The 18,169-nt window shown below is 41.5% G+C and overlaps 1 protein-coding gene across 2 annotated transcripts in view; it reads right to left on the bottom strand.

The window, feature by feature from the left end:
* UFL1 (UFM1 specific ligase 1) overlaps positions 1–15,883 on the bottom strand; it is a 39,411-nt gene extending 23,528 nt beyond the window's left edge. For both annotated transcript variants that reach the window (XM_067530008.1, XM_067530009.1), the window contains exons 1-7: positions 15,743–15,883; positions 14,361–14,506; positions 7,157–7,185; positions 6,271–6,368; positions 5,626–5,740; positions 2,991–3,121; positions 2,232–2,290 (exon numbers count right to left, since the gene is read on the bottom strand). In XM_067530008.1, the coding sequence (XP_067386109.1) occupies positions 2,232–2,290; positions 2,991–3,121; positions 5,626–5,740; positions 6,271–6,368; positions 7,157–7,185; positions 14,361–14,506; positions 15,743–15,819 (655 nt within the window). In that variant the 5' untranslated portion in view covers positions 15,820–15,883. The remainder of the gene's footprint in view (positions 1–2,231; positions 2,291–2,990; positions 3,122–5,625; positions 5,741–6,270; positions 6,369–7,156; positions 7,186–14,360; positions 14,507–15,742) is intronic.
* Positions 15,884–18,169: the final 2,286 nt, after the last annotated feature.

Raw genomic sequence — 18,169 nt, forward strand, 5'->3', positions numbered from 1 at the left:
CCAACTCTAACAAGGACTCTGGAACCAGTCAGTCCTTCAAACCACCAAGGGTGTTTTCTGTGGTTACAAGTTCACAACTGCCTTGGCTCAGAACAAGCATACCCATGAATCTGAGAGTCACTCCTTTTATACAGTTTGGACCTCTGACCTCGTCCTCATGTAAAAAGCTGATCAGGAGACAAAGATCCCCCCTTTGGGGTGACACTTCCAAAGGCTGAGTTCTTGAATAACTGGAGGGGGTATATTTGCATACACCTACCACAAGAAATTCCTAGGAAACCCACAACTTTAATAGTTCATTTTTGTCTGGCACATTGTGTCAAATAGTCCTCTGAAGATCATAACACTTCCCAGTGTTTATATTAGTCACGTCTCCCTCCAAAACATTTGCATTTTTAACACAATGAACTCCTAAATACTTCAACTTAATTCAAAAAAGTTTGTTCAGGATATTGCAGGACATTGCCATATCCTGTCACATTACTTACCTTTGAACTTTGCCCTTTGCCACCAAAAAACTGCCTGGCTTACCTAGGATAATTAGACAGGCTCCACCTATTCATTTTGGGACTAATTAGTTTCGCTTTTTGCTTGCCTTGAGGAGTGTGTCTCCTATAGTCTCACTGCTATAGAAAAACCAACGAGAGTCCTGTAGCACTTTAAAGACTAACAAATTTAATTTCTGCAGGCATAAGCTTTCATGGGCTGCAACCCACTTCATCAGATTCGTTCATCTGCTGTAGAAGATACAGCTCTTTGTTGGAGACTCTCAAAGCGGACACAACTGAAGAAACTAACTGAACTAAATATTGTTTATTGTTTTTATTAATTTCTTTATAGATTAACTGTATAACTGAGTTCTCTTGCTCATGACATCCTTATGCATCCTTATGTGACAAACAGCATTGTCCCATTTCTGAATTCTGTCACAAGAAGCAATGATTAATTCAGCCTCTCTTTCTTTCTCTAGACAGAAGCCGTAACAATTTTGGAATAACATTACTTGGGCTCGGTACCCTAACTCTTGCATTAAAATACCACTTTGATATCCACATGGGTAGGAAGACAAGGGCCCTGCCCCACACCTGCAAAGGGAACCACACAGGTAGAGCTCCTGCATGTTCTTATTGTTGAACGGGGGCCTAAAAAGACAGCATTCAAAGTAAAAGGATATTGGAGGCAATCAGCAAGTAGAATGAACAAATGAAGTTTAGCATTAGAAAAGCATGAGCCTTTTAAACAACAACAAAAAAATCCACATTTTTCAGTACATTTTGTATTTATCAGTTACAGCTGCTCATTTTCTGTTGTGGCTGGGGCTAAGGTTATTAGGCCCATTTGGCCTTAAGGAAAGAGGGTGGAGGAGTTGGGGTCATCAAGAGGATCACAGGGATAGGGGAAGTAGACTCAGGGATGTCAGTGGGAGAGCCTAAAGGGGCAGTTAGCGACAGAGAAAAAGAAAAAAGGGAAGACAGGGACAGTAATAGAGCACAGTCATGTGAGGCTCTGAAGGCAAAGAAAAGGAGATTAACTTTTATATAAGAAGAGACGAGAAGCCAGCAAATGAATCCAGCAGGATGTGGTCAGTCTGCAGACAAGAGAAATGATTTCTGAGGCAGCATTTTGTATTGAAGAGAGGAGAGATGAGAGCTGGATAGTTAAAGAGAAGTTGCAATAGTTGAGGTGAGATCTAACCCAGGACTACACAAGGAAATTTTCATGGATCATATTTTTGTGACTCTTTTTTGAATAAAAGAAAAAGTAAACAAGAGTGTGATTTAACTCCCAGCTTATTAAGCTCTCTGACTGCAGGCATAACAAAGACTCTGCATCTGCTATGACTGAAAAGAGCCAATAAATAAAAATCCTGAGCAGTTAATGTCATTCAGCTATGTGAAGTCTGTACCCTTTTGTGTGCTCCACTGATAAAACTACGAGTAACTGAGAGCACATAATGAAATAGATGACAAAATGAGTACTGCACTTCTTGCATCATTCCGCTTCTTAGAGGTATTCCATCAATGTGCTTTCATTGCTGTAGATACAGAGAAGCTTCTCTGTGCTGTGGACAGCACAAAAAGTCGTTAAACTGTTAAATGTTAAACTGGAAAGGAGACCTATTGCTATTTATTTCAGAACCAATACCAAATACTAAAATGCTTATTTTAAATGATTAATTCTAATAATGAGGATCTAACCACCACTTGAAATAAAATCTGAAAGCAACTCACAATAAAGCAGTTGTTCCTGAAATCCATACCGAGTGATCAAATTAGTTACAGGTGTAGGCCTATAAAGAATAAAATGGATAAACATGAGACAGGCCTGGCAATTCTCAAATTGAAGTAGAGTCTACAAACAAGACAAATGCTTCTGGACTTTTCCTCTGCAAAATTGATCAAGCATATTAGCCAGACTGTTACTGCCAGGTTTAAATAATTTGTGAAGTTAATAAATTCATACTGGTTTAAAACTATGTATTAGAACTAAGCTACTGTAAATATATACACACACAAACTTATGCTAACCTAAGTTACTGTTCAAGATAATAACCATCTTAATGCTCTGAGCTGATACCCACCAACCACACTTCATTTTTCAGAAATTTGGGTATCAATCTGTAATTGTGTCAATGAGGGGTGACACTTTTCAAAAAAAAAAAAAAAAAGGATTCACAGTGAATTCATCAACAGTTTTGGTCAGTTTTTAAAAATATTTTCCCATTGTAATTTAGCTCATTTTAGCTAACTAATCTGCCCTTTTCTAGGAATACTTTTCCTCCTGCTCTATTAGCTTTGTACATCAGCAGAGGACTGGGCTCATATTGGGCTCCAAAAAAGTACACAACATTTTTTCTCACTGTAAAATGAATTGTAATTGGAAAAGTCTCATACATATGCCTTTTCTTTTTGTAAATTACAGATAAATCAGATGCACAAATAATTCTGGAAGACACATTTCTTAAAGTAGATATTTGTGTCAGGGCTTACCAAGTTATTGCACTAAACAGACCACGAATGCGTGCCCGATACCGGGCTACAAATGCCTCTGTAAAAATCACTCCTTGATTGTCCTGATCTATCTGCCCATGGATAATCCTACCAAGACGGAGGGACAATGCCTGAGAATAGAAGTTATAATAAATGCTTGAATGATAGTTTACAGTTACACAGGAAAAAACAAAATATATTTTAACTGGAGATCAGAAAGTTACATTGTCTAAACATTCAACACATTCAGAAATAAGAATGCATTTAAAATAGTAATCGTTACTGAAGGAAATTGAGAACATACTATAAAAAACACACAAATTGTGTGTGGTCATGTTATTTTGATCCAACTCCAATATCCAGGTTAAGGTCTTAATAATACATACAATGATCTGAATTATTTAATGTCTATATTCCCCTCTACCACACACATTACAATTTTTATAGGTGAATGAAGAAAGAACACACTGTGAAGGAAACCCGTTTGGTCTGGGGTTTCTGGGGCTGAACATTCATGTCAAATCCTTTGTGTCTGTGACAAAGGAAGTCACTCGCCCACTCTTCCCAGATGTCACAGTAGAAGTTAGCAGCAAAAAAAAACAAAAAACCACAGACAAAAAATTGGAATCTGTATGCAAATTAGGCCTGGTCTACACTGATGGCTTAATTCGAATTAAAGTCCTTTAATTCGAATTAATTACTCCCGTGTCTACACTTGCCCATTGTTAATTAATAAAACCACCTCTGCAAGTGGATTAGCGCCTGAAGCGCATCAGTTAATTCGCATTAGTGTGAGTGTGGACGCAATGGGACTTAATTTGAATTAATTGGCCTCCAGACTGTATCTCATGATGCCCCATTTCAGTACCCTCCCCCAAAGCAGCCCCAGGAAGATTTAAATCTTCATTTCCTGCGGTGAATGGGTTTAAAATACAAGCTGCAATCACCCCCCCCCCCCCACCCACACACACACACCAAGCTCTTTGCAGTTTGTCTCTTTAAGGGTTTGAAAGATTTCACCACCCACCCGCCTCCCCGCGTGGTGAATGCTTTTTAACTGCCCAGCAAGCCCTTTGCAGTTTGTCCCTTTAAGATTTGTCCCTTTGAAAGTTTAGCCCTTTAAAGTTTGTCCCTCTGAAAGATTTCACCCCCCTCCCCACGTGGTGAATGTGTTTTAAATGCCAACAGTGAGAGGAAATTCTTTGCTACATTGTTTCAGTGGCCAATCATGGAAATTGATACTTTCTTAAGAGTTTATTCACAGTGCTACATGTGGATACATTATATCATGCTTTCCATCAGTGAAATGAAAACATTTGTATCCCTGTATTAATATACTAACTGACTCCATTGTTATTTATCTTACATTCTACAGATATCTGTAGAATCAAAATCAAAGGCAAGCAATATACAGGGGGTGGTGGGGGGAGCATAAAAGGCAAACAGCATACATAAGCTGCGATGTATTTGTCACGTCAAAATGAGAGCATAGTTCAGCTGGCTCCATGTGCCTGCAGCAATGGCGATCGGGGGAGGAAAAAACAGCATGAAAATCCTTTTCCTGTTTGTTTGGGGGTGGGGGAAGCGGATGGGGGAAGCAGCGCTGCATCCTGGGATGATGACACTCGTCACAACAGCCTCTATGGTTAGTTGCACTGTGCGATAGCTTCCCACATTGCACTGCTTTCTAATTCGAATTAAGGCTGGCCAGTGTGGAAGCAAGAAACCAGCACAAACACTGTAGTGTGGACAGTCTGCAGCGCTTTCTATAAATCGCTTTCTGTAATTCGAATTAAGCTAATTCGAATTAGTGCTGCAGTGTAGACATAGCCTTAGTAACTTAAAACATTCAGATTATCTGGGACAAAAAAAGGAACTGTATGTGTATACATTCTGGACAAATGTGTTTAGAAGATGATCAAACCAGAGACATTAAAGCCAGACGGGACCATTGTGATCTTCTAGGCTGACTTCCTGCATAACAGAGGCCATTGGACTTCCCTTTAAATGAGAAAAAAATATATGCTCTTGTTCAAATGGAAGTCCTATGGCCAGTGTTGGAAAAACATCCATTCTTGATTTTAAAATTCCCAGTGATAGAGGATCTACCGCACAACCCTTGGTAAGTTTTTCCAATGTTGAATTACCCTCAGTGTTAAAAACATGGATCTTATATATAGTCTAAATTTGTCTATCTTGTTATAGCCTTCTCCTCTAGACTGAAGAGCACTCCAATTATCAAATTTCTGTTCCCCATGCAGGCACTTACAGACTATGACGAAGGTCAGCCTTGAACCTTCTCTTTGATAAGCTCAATAGCGTGAGCCCCTTGAGTCTTTCAATTTAAGGCAGTTTTTCAATTCTTTAATCATACTCTTAAGTATGCTTGTTCCTTAATCCTAAAGAACCACAATGTCTGAGAGAAAACCTAACTCAGTTCAGATACTGGAATTCTGTACTGGCAAATTTTAACCTAAATCTGTTCATAGCTGCCAAAATGTAAATCTGAGAGAGTTAAAACTGCCCTGCATAGGACATTACCCTGAGACTTCATATAACTATTAGCCTGGATAATAAAGCTGCTGTAAGAGAGAAATCAGAATTCTCCATTTCTGTATGAAAAGCATGCAGTCACCTGTATCAAGAAGTCTCCTGGAAGGTCGTATGCCTTGCAGAGTTCAGATATTCTCACTTGACCAGTCTCCTGTAGTTTATCATTTATCTCTTCTGCTAATTGGTCTAGGTAACGCCTTATATAAAACCAGAAAGAAAACATATTAGTGATGTTCCCAATTCAACTTGCATCTCTTTACATACAATTATTCTGCCTCAGTATTTATTTATTTGTACAAAGTAAACATTTTTCCTGGATATGCATAAAGATGCTGGAACTTATTGTAAAATAGAAATAAATGGGGTGTGGGAATTCATCCTGCTCAATACAGCTATTACAGGAAAAAGGTTGTATTTTTAAAATTCTGCTAACCAACCCACTAGTCTGCAACCTGTTCATTTATTTCCTTACATGGAACGGTAATTAGTAACTTCACAACCCCATCATTAAAAAACCACATTTTTCCTCTCACAGCATCTGAACAAAGACTTCTATGAGAGATGAGGGTGCTCAGCAACTCAAAGGTTCAGGTCCACGAACGTCTACTCTCTGCCCCAACAATAAACTCTGAAGCATAATTAATGGAAGACTACAGTGATATTGCACCTATAACATCTAAAGTCCTATCTCTGGAAAACTGTATACATTTCTCCTGTAGATACTCACTCATTTATAAGCTGTCCCAGCACCAGCTGAATAGTCCTGTCTGATTTAACAATGTCATTAGCACGGCTTTCAATATGTACCAGGTCTACATTTATTATCTGTAAAAAAAAAAAAAAAAAAAAAAATCCACCAGTCCCTTAAATTCAAATTTATTTTAAGACATTAAGACACTATACTTTCCAAAGGATATCTGCTTTTTCTTTTTAATCTATCACATTTATGTGCAATTTGTCTATGGCTTGGAATAGAAGTGTCTGAGCTTTCAAAAAAATCTCTTGCAATTATGACTAGGTTAAAGTGACCTAGAAAATTAAGATTTCTATAAAGCTCTGAACATAAACTACTTTTTGTCTTATAGAAAGTTTTCTGATTTCAAGCAATTTTGCTCCAGACAGAAGGAAAACTTTGTCACAGAAGATTACTGAGGGGCTAGAGGTTAGTGGAAAGAGATTAATGAAGGAAGAAAGAAAACCTAAAGAAGCATACAAAGTTTATTATGCTTCACTGCATCACCCTATAGCTCTACATTTTAGCAAAGGCAGACTTTTCTCATCTACCTTTACATCTGAGTTTAAGAAAGCAGAGGTATTCAAAACATCAAAATTGCCCCTAAAAAGAAGCCAGGCTATTTTAAAGAGCGTCACAGTAGTACAGCTTATAGTAATATTTATCTCAAAATCAAAGCAAGCATGAATACAACGTTTGTGAAGTGATACACAAATAGATAAAGTAGTCAGTGTTAGTGAGACAAGTGCCGCTAATTTTGCAACTGCTGCTATAGAGCACTTCAGTATCAGCACAGTAACTTACTTGGAGACTGATGAAGTATAAATGGAGAAACATAGAAATAAATAGTATACTTAATTTTTTATAACAAAAAAATTACCTGTTGTAAGTCAACAATGTTTACTCGACCTTTAAAAAAATACAAATATTATTTAGGACATCAAATAGTTTTGAACAGGTTTATAAAGCAGCATAGCCAATCAAGTATGAACTTTATTTCATTACTCTTTTAGTGGTCACAGGAATGTCAGATTTCAGCTTTAAATGCTGCCAATCCAATTTAACCAGATGGAAAAAACCACACACTGGCAGTCAGCATGATTCCCCATGACACCCTACCCTCTGTGCCTAAAGACAACCTTAACACAGAGACTCTCTCCCCTTTACCTTTGTGCTGAAACTGTCAGTTATAGTGCCAACAAAATTTGAAGAAATGGTTATTCACACTGTGCAGTAACTGGGGTTCTTTGAGATTTGTGTCCCCATGGGTGTGTCACCCAAGGTGTGCTAGCACCCCCTGGGCCTTTCATCAGAGATTTCTCATAGCAGTGTCCCTTTAACCCGCATGTGTGTTACTCAGCCTCATGCCCCACCCATTGCTATATAGCACAGTGCAGGCTAACTGTCCTCAGTTCCCAAAGCCCCATGATAGGGAAACTCCAAAGCAGAGGGGAAGGAGGACGGGTAGTGGAGCACACATAGGGACATACACTTTGAAGAACCACAAGTACTGCACAGTGTGAGTAACCATTTCTTCTTCTTCGAGTAGTGTCTCTATAGATGCTCCACTCTAGCTGACTACTAAGCAGGTACCCTTTTAGAAGGAGGGGGCTTTGGAGTCTAGTCTAGTATGGAAGAAAGTACAGTTGAACCAAACACATTATCGGAAGCAGAGTTGCAAATTATTGCATAGCGTTCAGTGAATGTATGCATAGAAGTCCAAGTTGCACCTATATATAGTTCAATGATAGGTCTTAAGAAAAGCTGTGGAGGTGGAAATAGATCTTGTAGAGTGAGCTCATATGTCAGTGGGTGCTTCAAGATTGAGATTGGTAGCAGCTACTAGTACAGCCAATTATCCATGTAGAGAGCCTCTGTTTGCAGCTCCTTTCAATCTGTCTGTGATCAGCACAAAATCTAGAAGTCTTCCTGAAAGGTTTAGTTCTATCAGGGTAGAAGGCAAGGGCCCTCCTGACATCAAGCATGTGGAACAACATCTCCCCTTTACTCCGGTGAGGTTTAGGGTGGAAGATGGGTAAGTGAAGATGGGCTGATTAATGTAGAAATAAGGAGGTACATTTGGCAAAAACTTGGGGAATGGTTGTAATGTGACCTTGTTTCTGAAAACTATTGTGAACTGGGGGGGGGCGTAGCTCTCCCACTCACTGAGCTGATGTGATGGCAACCAGAAATGCTGTTTTCATCAATAAATGGATGAGTGAGCGGGCTGCCATCGGTTCAAATGGTGGTCTTGTAAGGCATTTAAGAACCAAACTGAGGTTCCAAACCGGAGTAGGGTTTTTAACTGATGGAGAAAGGTTGCTGAGGCCTTTCAGGAATCTCATTGTCACTGGGAGGGCAAATACAGAGTAAACCCTCTTTTGGAGAATGGAAAGCCATGATGGCTGCCAGATGAATTTTAATGGAGCTCAGCGATAATCCCAAACTCTTCAGTTCTAGTATGTCTGGTAGCAATGAGGTTACTGGTACAATATGTTTGAGATCACACAAGTGGGCAAATCTTGTCCATTTTTGTAAGTAAAGTGCAGCATCTAAACTGTTTTCTGCTGTGTTAGAGCACTCTTTTTACTTCCCTGTGAAAAGGCCACTTCCATGTCTGTGAACCATCAACCAGGTGAAGGATACCGAGTTTGGGGTAAAGAATCTTCCCACTCTTCTGGGAGAGGAGAGGAGGAACGGCATGGAAAGTGAGTGGTGAGAACACGGCCAGCTGTATCAGGTAAGGAAACAACGTTTGTCTGGGGCACTTCAGAATAAACAGAATAGCTCTGGTCCTGTCTTTTCTTATTTTGAGTAGAACTTTGGATATCAGAAGAGTCAGGAGGAATGCATACAGAAGACCTGGCAACCGCTGGAGTTGAAAGCCATCCTGCACCGATCAGTGACACAGCCTGGCTCTGAAGCAACACTGGGCGCATTATCGCCATGGTGAAAAGATCTATCTGAGGAATCCCTATTATCAAAATATGTGGTGAAGTATAATGGAATCTATCTGTAACTCATGGTCTCAGGAGTATGCCTGCTGAGCATTTCCGCAGACATGATCTGATCTCCTGGAAGGAAAACTTCTGTGATGACAATCTCATTATGTATACTCCAATTCCAAAGCTTTAGAGCATCAGCTCAGAGAGAGGGTTGTTTCCCCTTGCCGATTTATATAAAACATGCATGACATTTTATCCTTCATGCCTATTTTTTGTTTGCCTCTGATTAGTGGCAGAAACTGGACAGACACATCTGAGTTCCAGGAAGTTAATGTACAGATGGTTTTCTTGAGTCGTCCTGCCCTGAGTTGTGTGGGTTTCTAGCTGCGCTCCTCATCCCAACAGGGAAGCACCTGTCATTATGACAATCATTGGAGAAGGATGGGGGAAGGGGATTCTGGCACACACATTGTGAGGGTCTTTCCGCCAACTGAGAGATTCATTTACAGAAGTGGGTATGGAAAGCAGTGTGTTTAAACTGTGTCTGCTCAGTGAATAAACCATCCTGAGCCACTCCTGAAGGTATTGTATACACAGTCGTGTCTGATCTATAACAAAAGTGATGGCTGCCACATGACCCAGTAGCTGAAAACAGTTCCTGACCAAGATTTGAGGGCTGATCTGAATTGTATTGACTAAATTGGATAGGGACATAAATCTGGACATTGGGAGGAAGGCTCTCACTACTACTGAATTGAGATGAATTCAAGCTTTTGCAGAGGGGTCAAGGTGGACTTCTGAATGTTGAATTGCTGGCCCAGCTTGAAGAAGAGTTCTGTGTCTTAGTAAGTTGCCTAAAAAGTCACTCCTGAGGAGTGTTCTTTCAGAAGCCAGACATTTAGGCAAGGGAACACCAAAATTCCATTCTTGCGGAGGTGTGCCACTACAATCCACATAACCTTCGAAAAGACCCTCTGAGTGGATGATAGGCCAAAAGGGAGCACCTTTTACTGAAGATGGTCCTGGCCTACCATAACATGTAGGAATCATTTGCAATTCACCCATCCCACAATGTGGAAATACCCATCCTGAAGGTTAACAGCCAAGAAACAGTGATGGGATTTTCACAACAAGTGTCATATTCTGAATTCTTGTGCTTTCACAAAAGGTGTTGAGTAGATTTAAATATACAATGGGTCCAATCACCACTCTTTTTTGGAACCAGGAAATACTTGCAATAAAACACCTTCCCATTGTGCTGTGTGGAAACTGTTTCTATAGCACTCAGGTATAGAAGAGAGTCTATTTCCTGCCAAAGCAGATTCTTCTGGAAGGAGACCCTGAAGAGGGTTGGTGAAGGAAGGCTGGTGGGTTGAAGAGAATTAAAATAGACCGAGTACCCTATGTAAATGATCTCCAAAATCCACTTGTCCGTAGTGGACTCCCAAGCCTGCTGGAAGTGGTAAAGGCAGTTGTCAAAGAGCGAAAGACATGTGACACATTACAGCTGGTAAGAAAGAGGATGGCAGCTCAGGACCTTGATCATTCCATCAAAATTGATGCTTTGAAGTGGAAGGTCATGAAGTTGAAAGCTGGGAGGTGGGTGGTTTCCTTCTCTGGAACCTCTGCCTATTGTGGTGAGGTTAGTATGGCCTCTGCTAACTCAGAAACTAGGCAGGATGGGATCTCTGTGCTATTGGATCTACTAAATTTTCTCTTCAGAGCAGATGTGTAGATACCAGAGATTGTAAAGTGGCTCTGGAATCTTTTAATGTATGCAGACATTCATCTGTGTTGTCAGCAAACAACTTAGTGCTATAAAAAGGAAAGTTTTCTATTGTATTCTGAAATAACTTTGGGAATCTGGAGAGCTGAAACCAGGAGGCCCTAATCGTAAGTATTGCTGTAAAAATTGAACTAGTAGCAGTATTGGCAGCATATTAAAAATGTGCAGAGATATGCTGGTGAGAAGTTGGTCCTCTGAAATAACTGCCTGGAACTGCACTCCGTGTTCTGTCAGCAGATGGTCAAAAAAAGAGATTAACTCAGTATAATTTGTGTATATGAGGCCAGGTAGCTAAACTGTAAAGTAACTGAAGAACAAGATTTTCTACAAAGTATGCCAGATAATCTTTGCAGAATCCAGGAATGCCTCGTTGACTGGCAGGGTAATGTGGGCAGAAGAGGCTGTATGGAGAATGTTGAGAAGCTTATGATGTGGTTCTTCAATGTCTTTGAAAGGGATCTGTAAAGAATCCACAATGCTCTTAATGAGATCCTGAAAGGGCTTAAAATCCTAAACCAGAGATGGAAGAGGTGGTATGATGGTTCATCCTGGGATGAAAAAAGATTATCATGGTTGAAGAAACCTCCTCATCATCCCTGGCCTCCTGTTCCTCAAAGGTCTCTTCTGGAGGCCTAGGTCTCTGGGAAAGGGAGGGTGAGGTGTGTTGTCAATCTCTGAAGGGCAAAACTTGAGGACCTAGAGAATTGGTGGCAGTAAGCCACCCTGAGGTTCCAGTATGGCCAAAGGAGTGGCACATATGGGCATGGGTGTCGGAATCCACAGGTGCTCACCCCAGCGGGATGGTAGCTGTGGACATCTGTTATGAATACTTACTCAGATAGTGGCACACGGGGAGAGGAAAGAGAGCTTCTGGCCTGGGTCAGAGGCCAGACACAGCGAGTTCTCCATCATAAGGAGTCAAATTTTTATCTACCTGTTCTTTCTGGCTCCAGATTTTAATGCCAGACAGAAGTTGCACTTTTGGGAAATATGAGATTCCCCAAGGCCACAGATGCAACAGGAGTGTCCATCACTCACTGGGATTGCCTCCTGGCATGACAGGCAATGCCTGAATCCAGGAGAACCAGGCATACCTTCGGAAAGGGCAAAACATCCCCCAGGGGCCAGGGAACGATCTAAAAGCTATATATATATATAGTAATTAGTTAGTTGTATTAGTGGGGGGGTTTTTTAAACACCAAAAGAAAAAAATAAAAGTTTTTATATATATATTATAACTTACTAACTACTATAATACACTAAGTACAAAAGCTAAAAGAACGAAGTTGAGTCAAAACTCAACTTGGACAACTAGCTAAGAGGCTTCCTCTCAAGCCAGGGCAGTTGAGAAGGAACTGAGAACGGTTAGCATGCACAGTGCCATATAGCAACAGGATGGGGCATGAGGCTGAGTAACATACATGCACAGGCCGAATGAACCTGCTATGAGAAATCTCAAAGGTGCTGGTGGTGCAAGTGCACCTGGAGTGGAGCACCCATAGGTACACCACTCGAAAAACAACAGTCTACTAGGATGGAATTGATACCACAAACCCTTTCCACATGTGCCAGAAAACTGCTGTCAAACGGTAACAACTTTGAACTTTTGCCAAGCTGACATACTGATGCAGCACACATTAAGGTATACCCTAGAAAAAAATATCAGCTACTGTGCATGTATGTGGCAAGTGAATGAAATTATTTTCCAAACCATGATGATGATATGAACTTCTTACACAAGGGAAATACTTTAATTAGATTAACTAGATGTACCATGTGCTTTCTCACCTTCTAATTTAGGCCATGTCTACAGTAGGAATGCTTTCCCAGAATACTATACCAGCAAAGAGCACCTAGTGTGGACACAACTATACTGGGAAAGCAGACCTTTGTATTAGAATAGTAAAACCACTCCCCACAGATCAAACAAGCCATACTGGTTAAAAATGTAGTTTTACTGGTATAACTGTGTCTGAGTTAGGGGCTTCTGCTGACACAGTCGTTAGTCTGGGATTGTGTCTAACCCCTGACTGACAGAGTTATACTGGCAGAAATCTGTAGCCTAAACATAGCCTGATGCTATAAACAAATGGTTAGTTTAAGCCATATATGCTCCCTGTGAGTCTGAAGCATACCTAATACAGCAAAGCTTTTACTACTGTTCACTCTGTAATATCATAGAGACATGGAAAAACATGCTGAACAATAGTCTACTGTCTACACCAACAAAATTGACACCTAAATTCTGACCGAGACATTTTTATAGCTAACGATGTTGTCAGAGACAGAAACAAATTGATTTTCAGATTCTGAATCAAGGTTTCAGGCTTGGTTCTTAGGCCTCATCTGTTTTAGAAAATTTGCACTGATGAAACTAAATCAATGTAACATCAAATCTAGTTACACCAGTGCAAACCTTCAATGTAGATGTTGTTAAATTGATTTAAATTACAATTTATATAGTTGTAATGCATCTATATTAGAGGTTTTCACTGGTGTAATTACATTGGTTTTAAATTGATAGTTATATCATTGCAATGTTTCTAATACATGCCTTTCGAAAAATAATTTACGTGTAAAGTGAGTGTACTTGCCTGAGATGTTAAACCCAATCATGAAATGTTTTAGACTCACCTTTCTGATTATATCTGCACATCACTTAAGCTTCCCCAGAGGAAAACGGTTGGTTAGTTGAGTGATATGCTTGATTCAACAACCTACTTTCACTTGCCTTTGAAACTATCTAAATATACCAGTCATGTTTAGATAATTTCTGACTGTAAAGTAATACTGTTCAGTAAAAAACAAAACAAAACAACCCATATACACATACACACGCTTATTTTGTACAACAGGATTGGGCCTTAAGCACCTACAAAAGTACGATGAAAATTTTCAGTCTTAATCACACTTTTAATCTGACAGTAAGGAAGTCATTAACAATCATTAAACAGAGCGCTACATTTACTAAATTTATAAAAATCACTATTTTTATTTATTATACATACAAGATATGAACAATATGAATGCCCATAAAATATCAAAGCACATATTTTTGATGCAATATATTAAGGGCACCAAAGGATTTTTTTGTGTGCATTGTAACACCCTTGCCCTATATTCTTGATATTATAAAATAAGGTAATTGACAGTTCTGGTTCACAACCAGTCAGTGGCCGGAGTTTGGAAGGGAGACAAGAGCAGAGTATCCTTACTGAAGCAACAGGGAAATGCACACTTGAGTCATATTAAGTTTACTGAAGGACAAAAGCAATCTTAGAATCCCCAAATTCTTTTCTACGATCTTGTTATTAAATCTAACTGTAGTGAAGAAAAACAAATGTAACTCTTACCTCCACAAACATGAAGCTCATCTTGTATCTCTCTGCTAACCTGTGCTGGAGTGATATACTCTTTTCCATCAAGCGTATGCAATACCTCCAGCTGCTTTTCAGCAATCAGTTTAGCAACAATCTCTATGCAGTTACGTTCCGACAGTCTGTGGACATTATGAAGAGTAACCAAGTCATTTTAAATGAGAATTTGCTAATTTTGAGATAAATAACTGAAGCTTTTCCAATTTTACAATCTGAAGGATTATTTTGCTGTTCTCTGCAAACAACTTTTAGGATGCCAATTTTATACAAAATACTAGTTCTCTTTTCACTTTAAAAACATGGTACCTGCACACACTTGTGCAGATTAACTTTATTCATGTGAGTTGTATCGCTGAAGTCAACTTCCTTGCTCTCCTGAATAGTCAATGTTTCAATGAGACCACTCACATCAACACGGTTAAGCTCTTTGTCAGTTTTGCATGATCAGGCCCTATGATTGTAGTTTGTTACTTCGGAAATAGATTTTTAAATTAGTTAAAACAATTAAGTAATGACTGCCCCCTTGTATAAATTGTAATTGTTTGCCACCACAAAGGAAGGCAAAGCACTACCATAGGATTAAACATGCAGCTGATCCTCTGAGGTGAACCAATAGGAGACTGGAATTTAGGGGGACACTGTCAATTTGAAACCCACATCAACTCCAAAATGTGAATGCAACAACATTCTTCGCTTGCCCATTCCTGTAGTGTTACAATCACAACTTTCCTATTTCACAAAGGGGGTTTTCTCCCCTGGGGTGGGCGAGACCCAAACAATCAACCGGTGAAACCGACTGATTCTGCAGGGGAAGCGTTTTTTATCCCAGGACCAAACCCTGAAGAAGTGTATAGCGCAGTATACGTATTCTCTCTCCAGGAGAGCAGACCAAGGAAAGCAGAGCACTTTCTATGCAGTGACCTTGTCACGATCCGGTCCCTAGGGTCGTGTGCTTGACACTTCACCGCCCCCCCGGCCCCAGCACTGCAGAGAGCTGCACGCCGCCCGCCCCACGGGGCTCGGGGTTACACGCTGCCCCCGCACACACGCAGGGTCTGGGCACCGCCGCAGCGCAGCTCGACACCCAGTGCCGGGCGCGGTGACTGCGGAAGGACGGCCCCGATCCTCCGGCCTTTGTCCTACACAGGCGCCTATCGCCGCCGCCACCCCCGCCCGGCTTTCCACACCTGCGAGCCGGCCAGCCTGGCGCCCGGCGCCGCCCCCAGCACTTCGGTCTCGGGGCTTCCGCGGGCCGCGTCCCCGCGCGGTGGCGCAGCCGGGCGGCCCCTCCCTCGCTGGCCGGGCCCAGAGGCCGCCAGGGCCCAGGCCGCGGCGCGGGGGCGCCCCAGGTGCCTCACCTCTGCGCCGCCTCGGCGAACTGCGCCCGCTGGAAGTCGGCAGCCAGTCTCCGGATCTCCTCCCAGGCGGCCGCCATCGCAGCCCCGAGCCCGGCCTCCCCCGGGGAGCGCGCCCGCCCGCCCGCAGCCACACGTCAGCCTAGCCGCCGAGCGATGACGACGCCGGGCCGCGCGCGCGCGCTCGGGGCCGGGGCCGGGTTCGCCTCCCCACAGCGCCCCCTGGAGACTGAGAGGCGAAGCAGTAGCGCGCCAAGACTCTCTTCGTCCTGCGCCCCCCTCCCCGCCCCCAGCTCTGGGCCTGCGGGGCTCGGCTCCCGCCCGGGTGGAGGCGGCTCGGGGCCGGGAGCCTTGTTAGAAACCGGCCCCTTCCCGCCCCCCCCCCCCCCGGATCGCCCTAAACCCGCCAGGCGGGGCTTGTTTCTAGCCCGCTTGGGGCAAGGTGTGACGTTGGGTGGGAGCCCCAAGCTGCCAGCCCCTGACCTGCCGCCGCACCCGCAGGCTGGTGCCCATCTGCCAGAACCTTTCACAGGAGGAAAGGGGGAGCGGAAGGGGGCTCAGGTCCAGGATGGAATAAACTGGAGTCATTCAGGGATAGCTAAATTCACACCCCATCACCTTAATCCGAATGACCTTTCCAGTGTAGACAAACCCTGCCTCGCCCGAGGTAGCTAACTCCATTTAAACAAACCATCTTGGTTCCTAGTCTAGAAAAAGCCTTGGCTCAGGTTGAGTGATTGGGATTACTTGTTGGGCTTGAGCGGGTAGAGCAGCAGTGGAGGCTCAGTTGAAGAGCAAGCTCCAGTCTCCTTTCAGAGTAAAACAGAAATGATGATGTGGGAATGGGTGTGTGTGTTTGCACTGAGAAATTGACCAGCAGAACAGACTCTGTGGACACTCATGTTTGGAATAAAAGTATGCAGTGTAGCTGTAGCTGTGTTGGTCCCAACAAATAGAGAGACAAGGTGGGGGAGATGATATCTTTTAACTGGACCAACTTCTGTTGGAGAGAGACAAGCTTTCGAGCCTACCCAGAGCTCTTCTTCAGATCTGGGAAAGTGACCTTTTTCAATATTTCTTCTGTCCCTATAGTTCTGCTAGTCGGTTTCCCTGTGCAGATAAGCCCTGTGTCTTGGAAAGGCAGAAGAAGAAAGGCCTGAGACACTAGGAAATGGGGAGTGGTGGGGAGGGAAAGCAAATAAACATACACAATTGAAATTTATAAGAACATTTAAAAAAATAACATTTCTAAATACCAGGTTGTACTATTGAGTCAGCACTCAAGGATAGATTTCTTTTTTAAACAAGAAATGTCTTTCTCTTTGTGTATGTGTGCACACCACATATTTAGCTGACACTCTGAGTAAGTTTCCCAGACTTGAAGAACAACTCTACATAAGCTAGAAAGCTTGTCTGTCTCACAAACACAAGTTGGTCCAATAAAAGATATTATCTCACCTACGTAGTCTTTCTAATATCCTGGGACCAGCATGGCTACAATACTGTGTCCATATGCACTGTGTCCCCTGACAGTTTCTAGATCTACATTTTATTCAGATAAACATCCATATTTCTACTATACAAATCAAGGTGATATTTAAATCTAGTAAAACCATTTCTGGTTAGAAAAGTAGTAAACAGTAATTTCTTTAATTATCTCATATATACACAGTAGAACCGCTGTGAATTGAACTCTGATATTATTAGAGGCTGCTTGGGAACTGAGACATTTACAGAAGGCACATAGGGTATAAATAAAGTTTATTGGGTCCATATTTCATTTTTCTCTAGTATTCTCAGCTTTACTGATTCCACAGTCATGAATATCACAAAAATTGAATTATTCAATTTTTTCAGGCAATGGACACTCAAAATGAAGATGTATATGTGTTTAATGGTAGTAACTGACTGATTTAAAATTCTTTATATTAATATTGTAACATGGATTGATAGTCATATTTCATGATGAAGGAAAGTTTGTAATGTGTTATATGATCCACAATACAGTATCCTTTTGATTCACTTTGGGAGCATCAAATCCCCATCTTAATTACGAACAATGAAAGAAAATGATGGGGGATACTAGTGCTGTCAAAATGAATCAATACTGTATGTGTGACATGGAATACATTAGAAAGCTTCATATTATAATACCCACAAAACTTCAAGGTGACTACTCTGAATTCCATTCTTATAGGAGTTAAAATTCTTCTAGTTCATCGACCAAGCATGAGATAAAGGAACATGTTATCAATTTTGCCGCTGCTGCTCTGAAGTATTGAGGCATTATTTATCATAGGAACAATCCCTGAAGAACTAGTTAGTGTAACTGCTGACTGCAACCTGAGAAAAAAATTATACAATTACTAATAACAGCCTGTTAAACAACTCACATTTTGCAAAGAGCTAAAAAGCTCATTGCAGTAGTTA

This window comes from Emydura macquarii, unplaced genomic scaffold (assembly GCF_026122565.2).
Source record: "Emydura macquarii macquarii isolate MOO-44397 ecotype Brisbane River unplaced genomic scaffold, CSIRO-AGI_Emac_v2 contig_3019, whole genome shotgun sequence".
NCBI lineage: Eukaryota > Metazoa > Chordata > Testudines > Chelidae > Emydura > Emydura macquarii.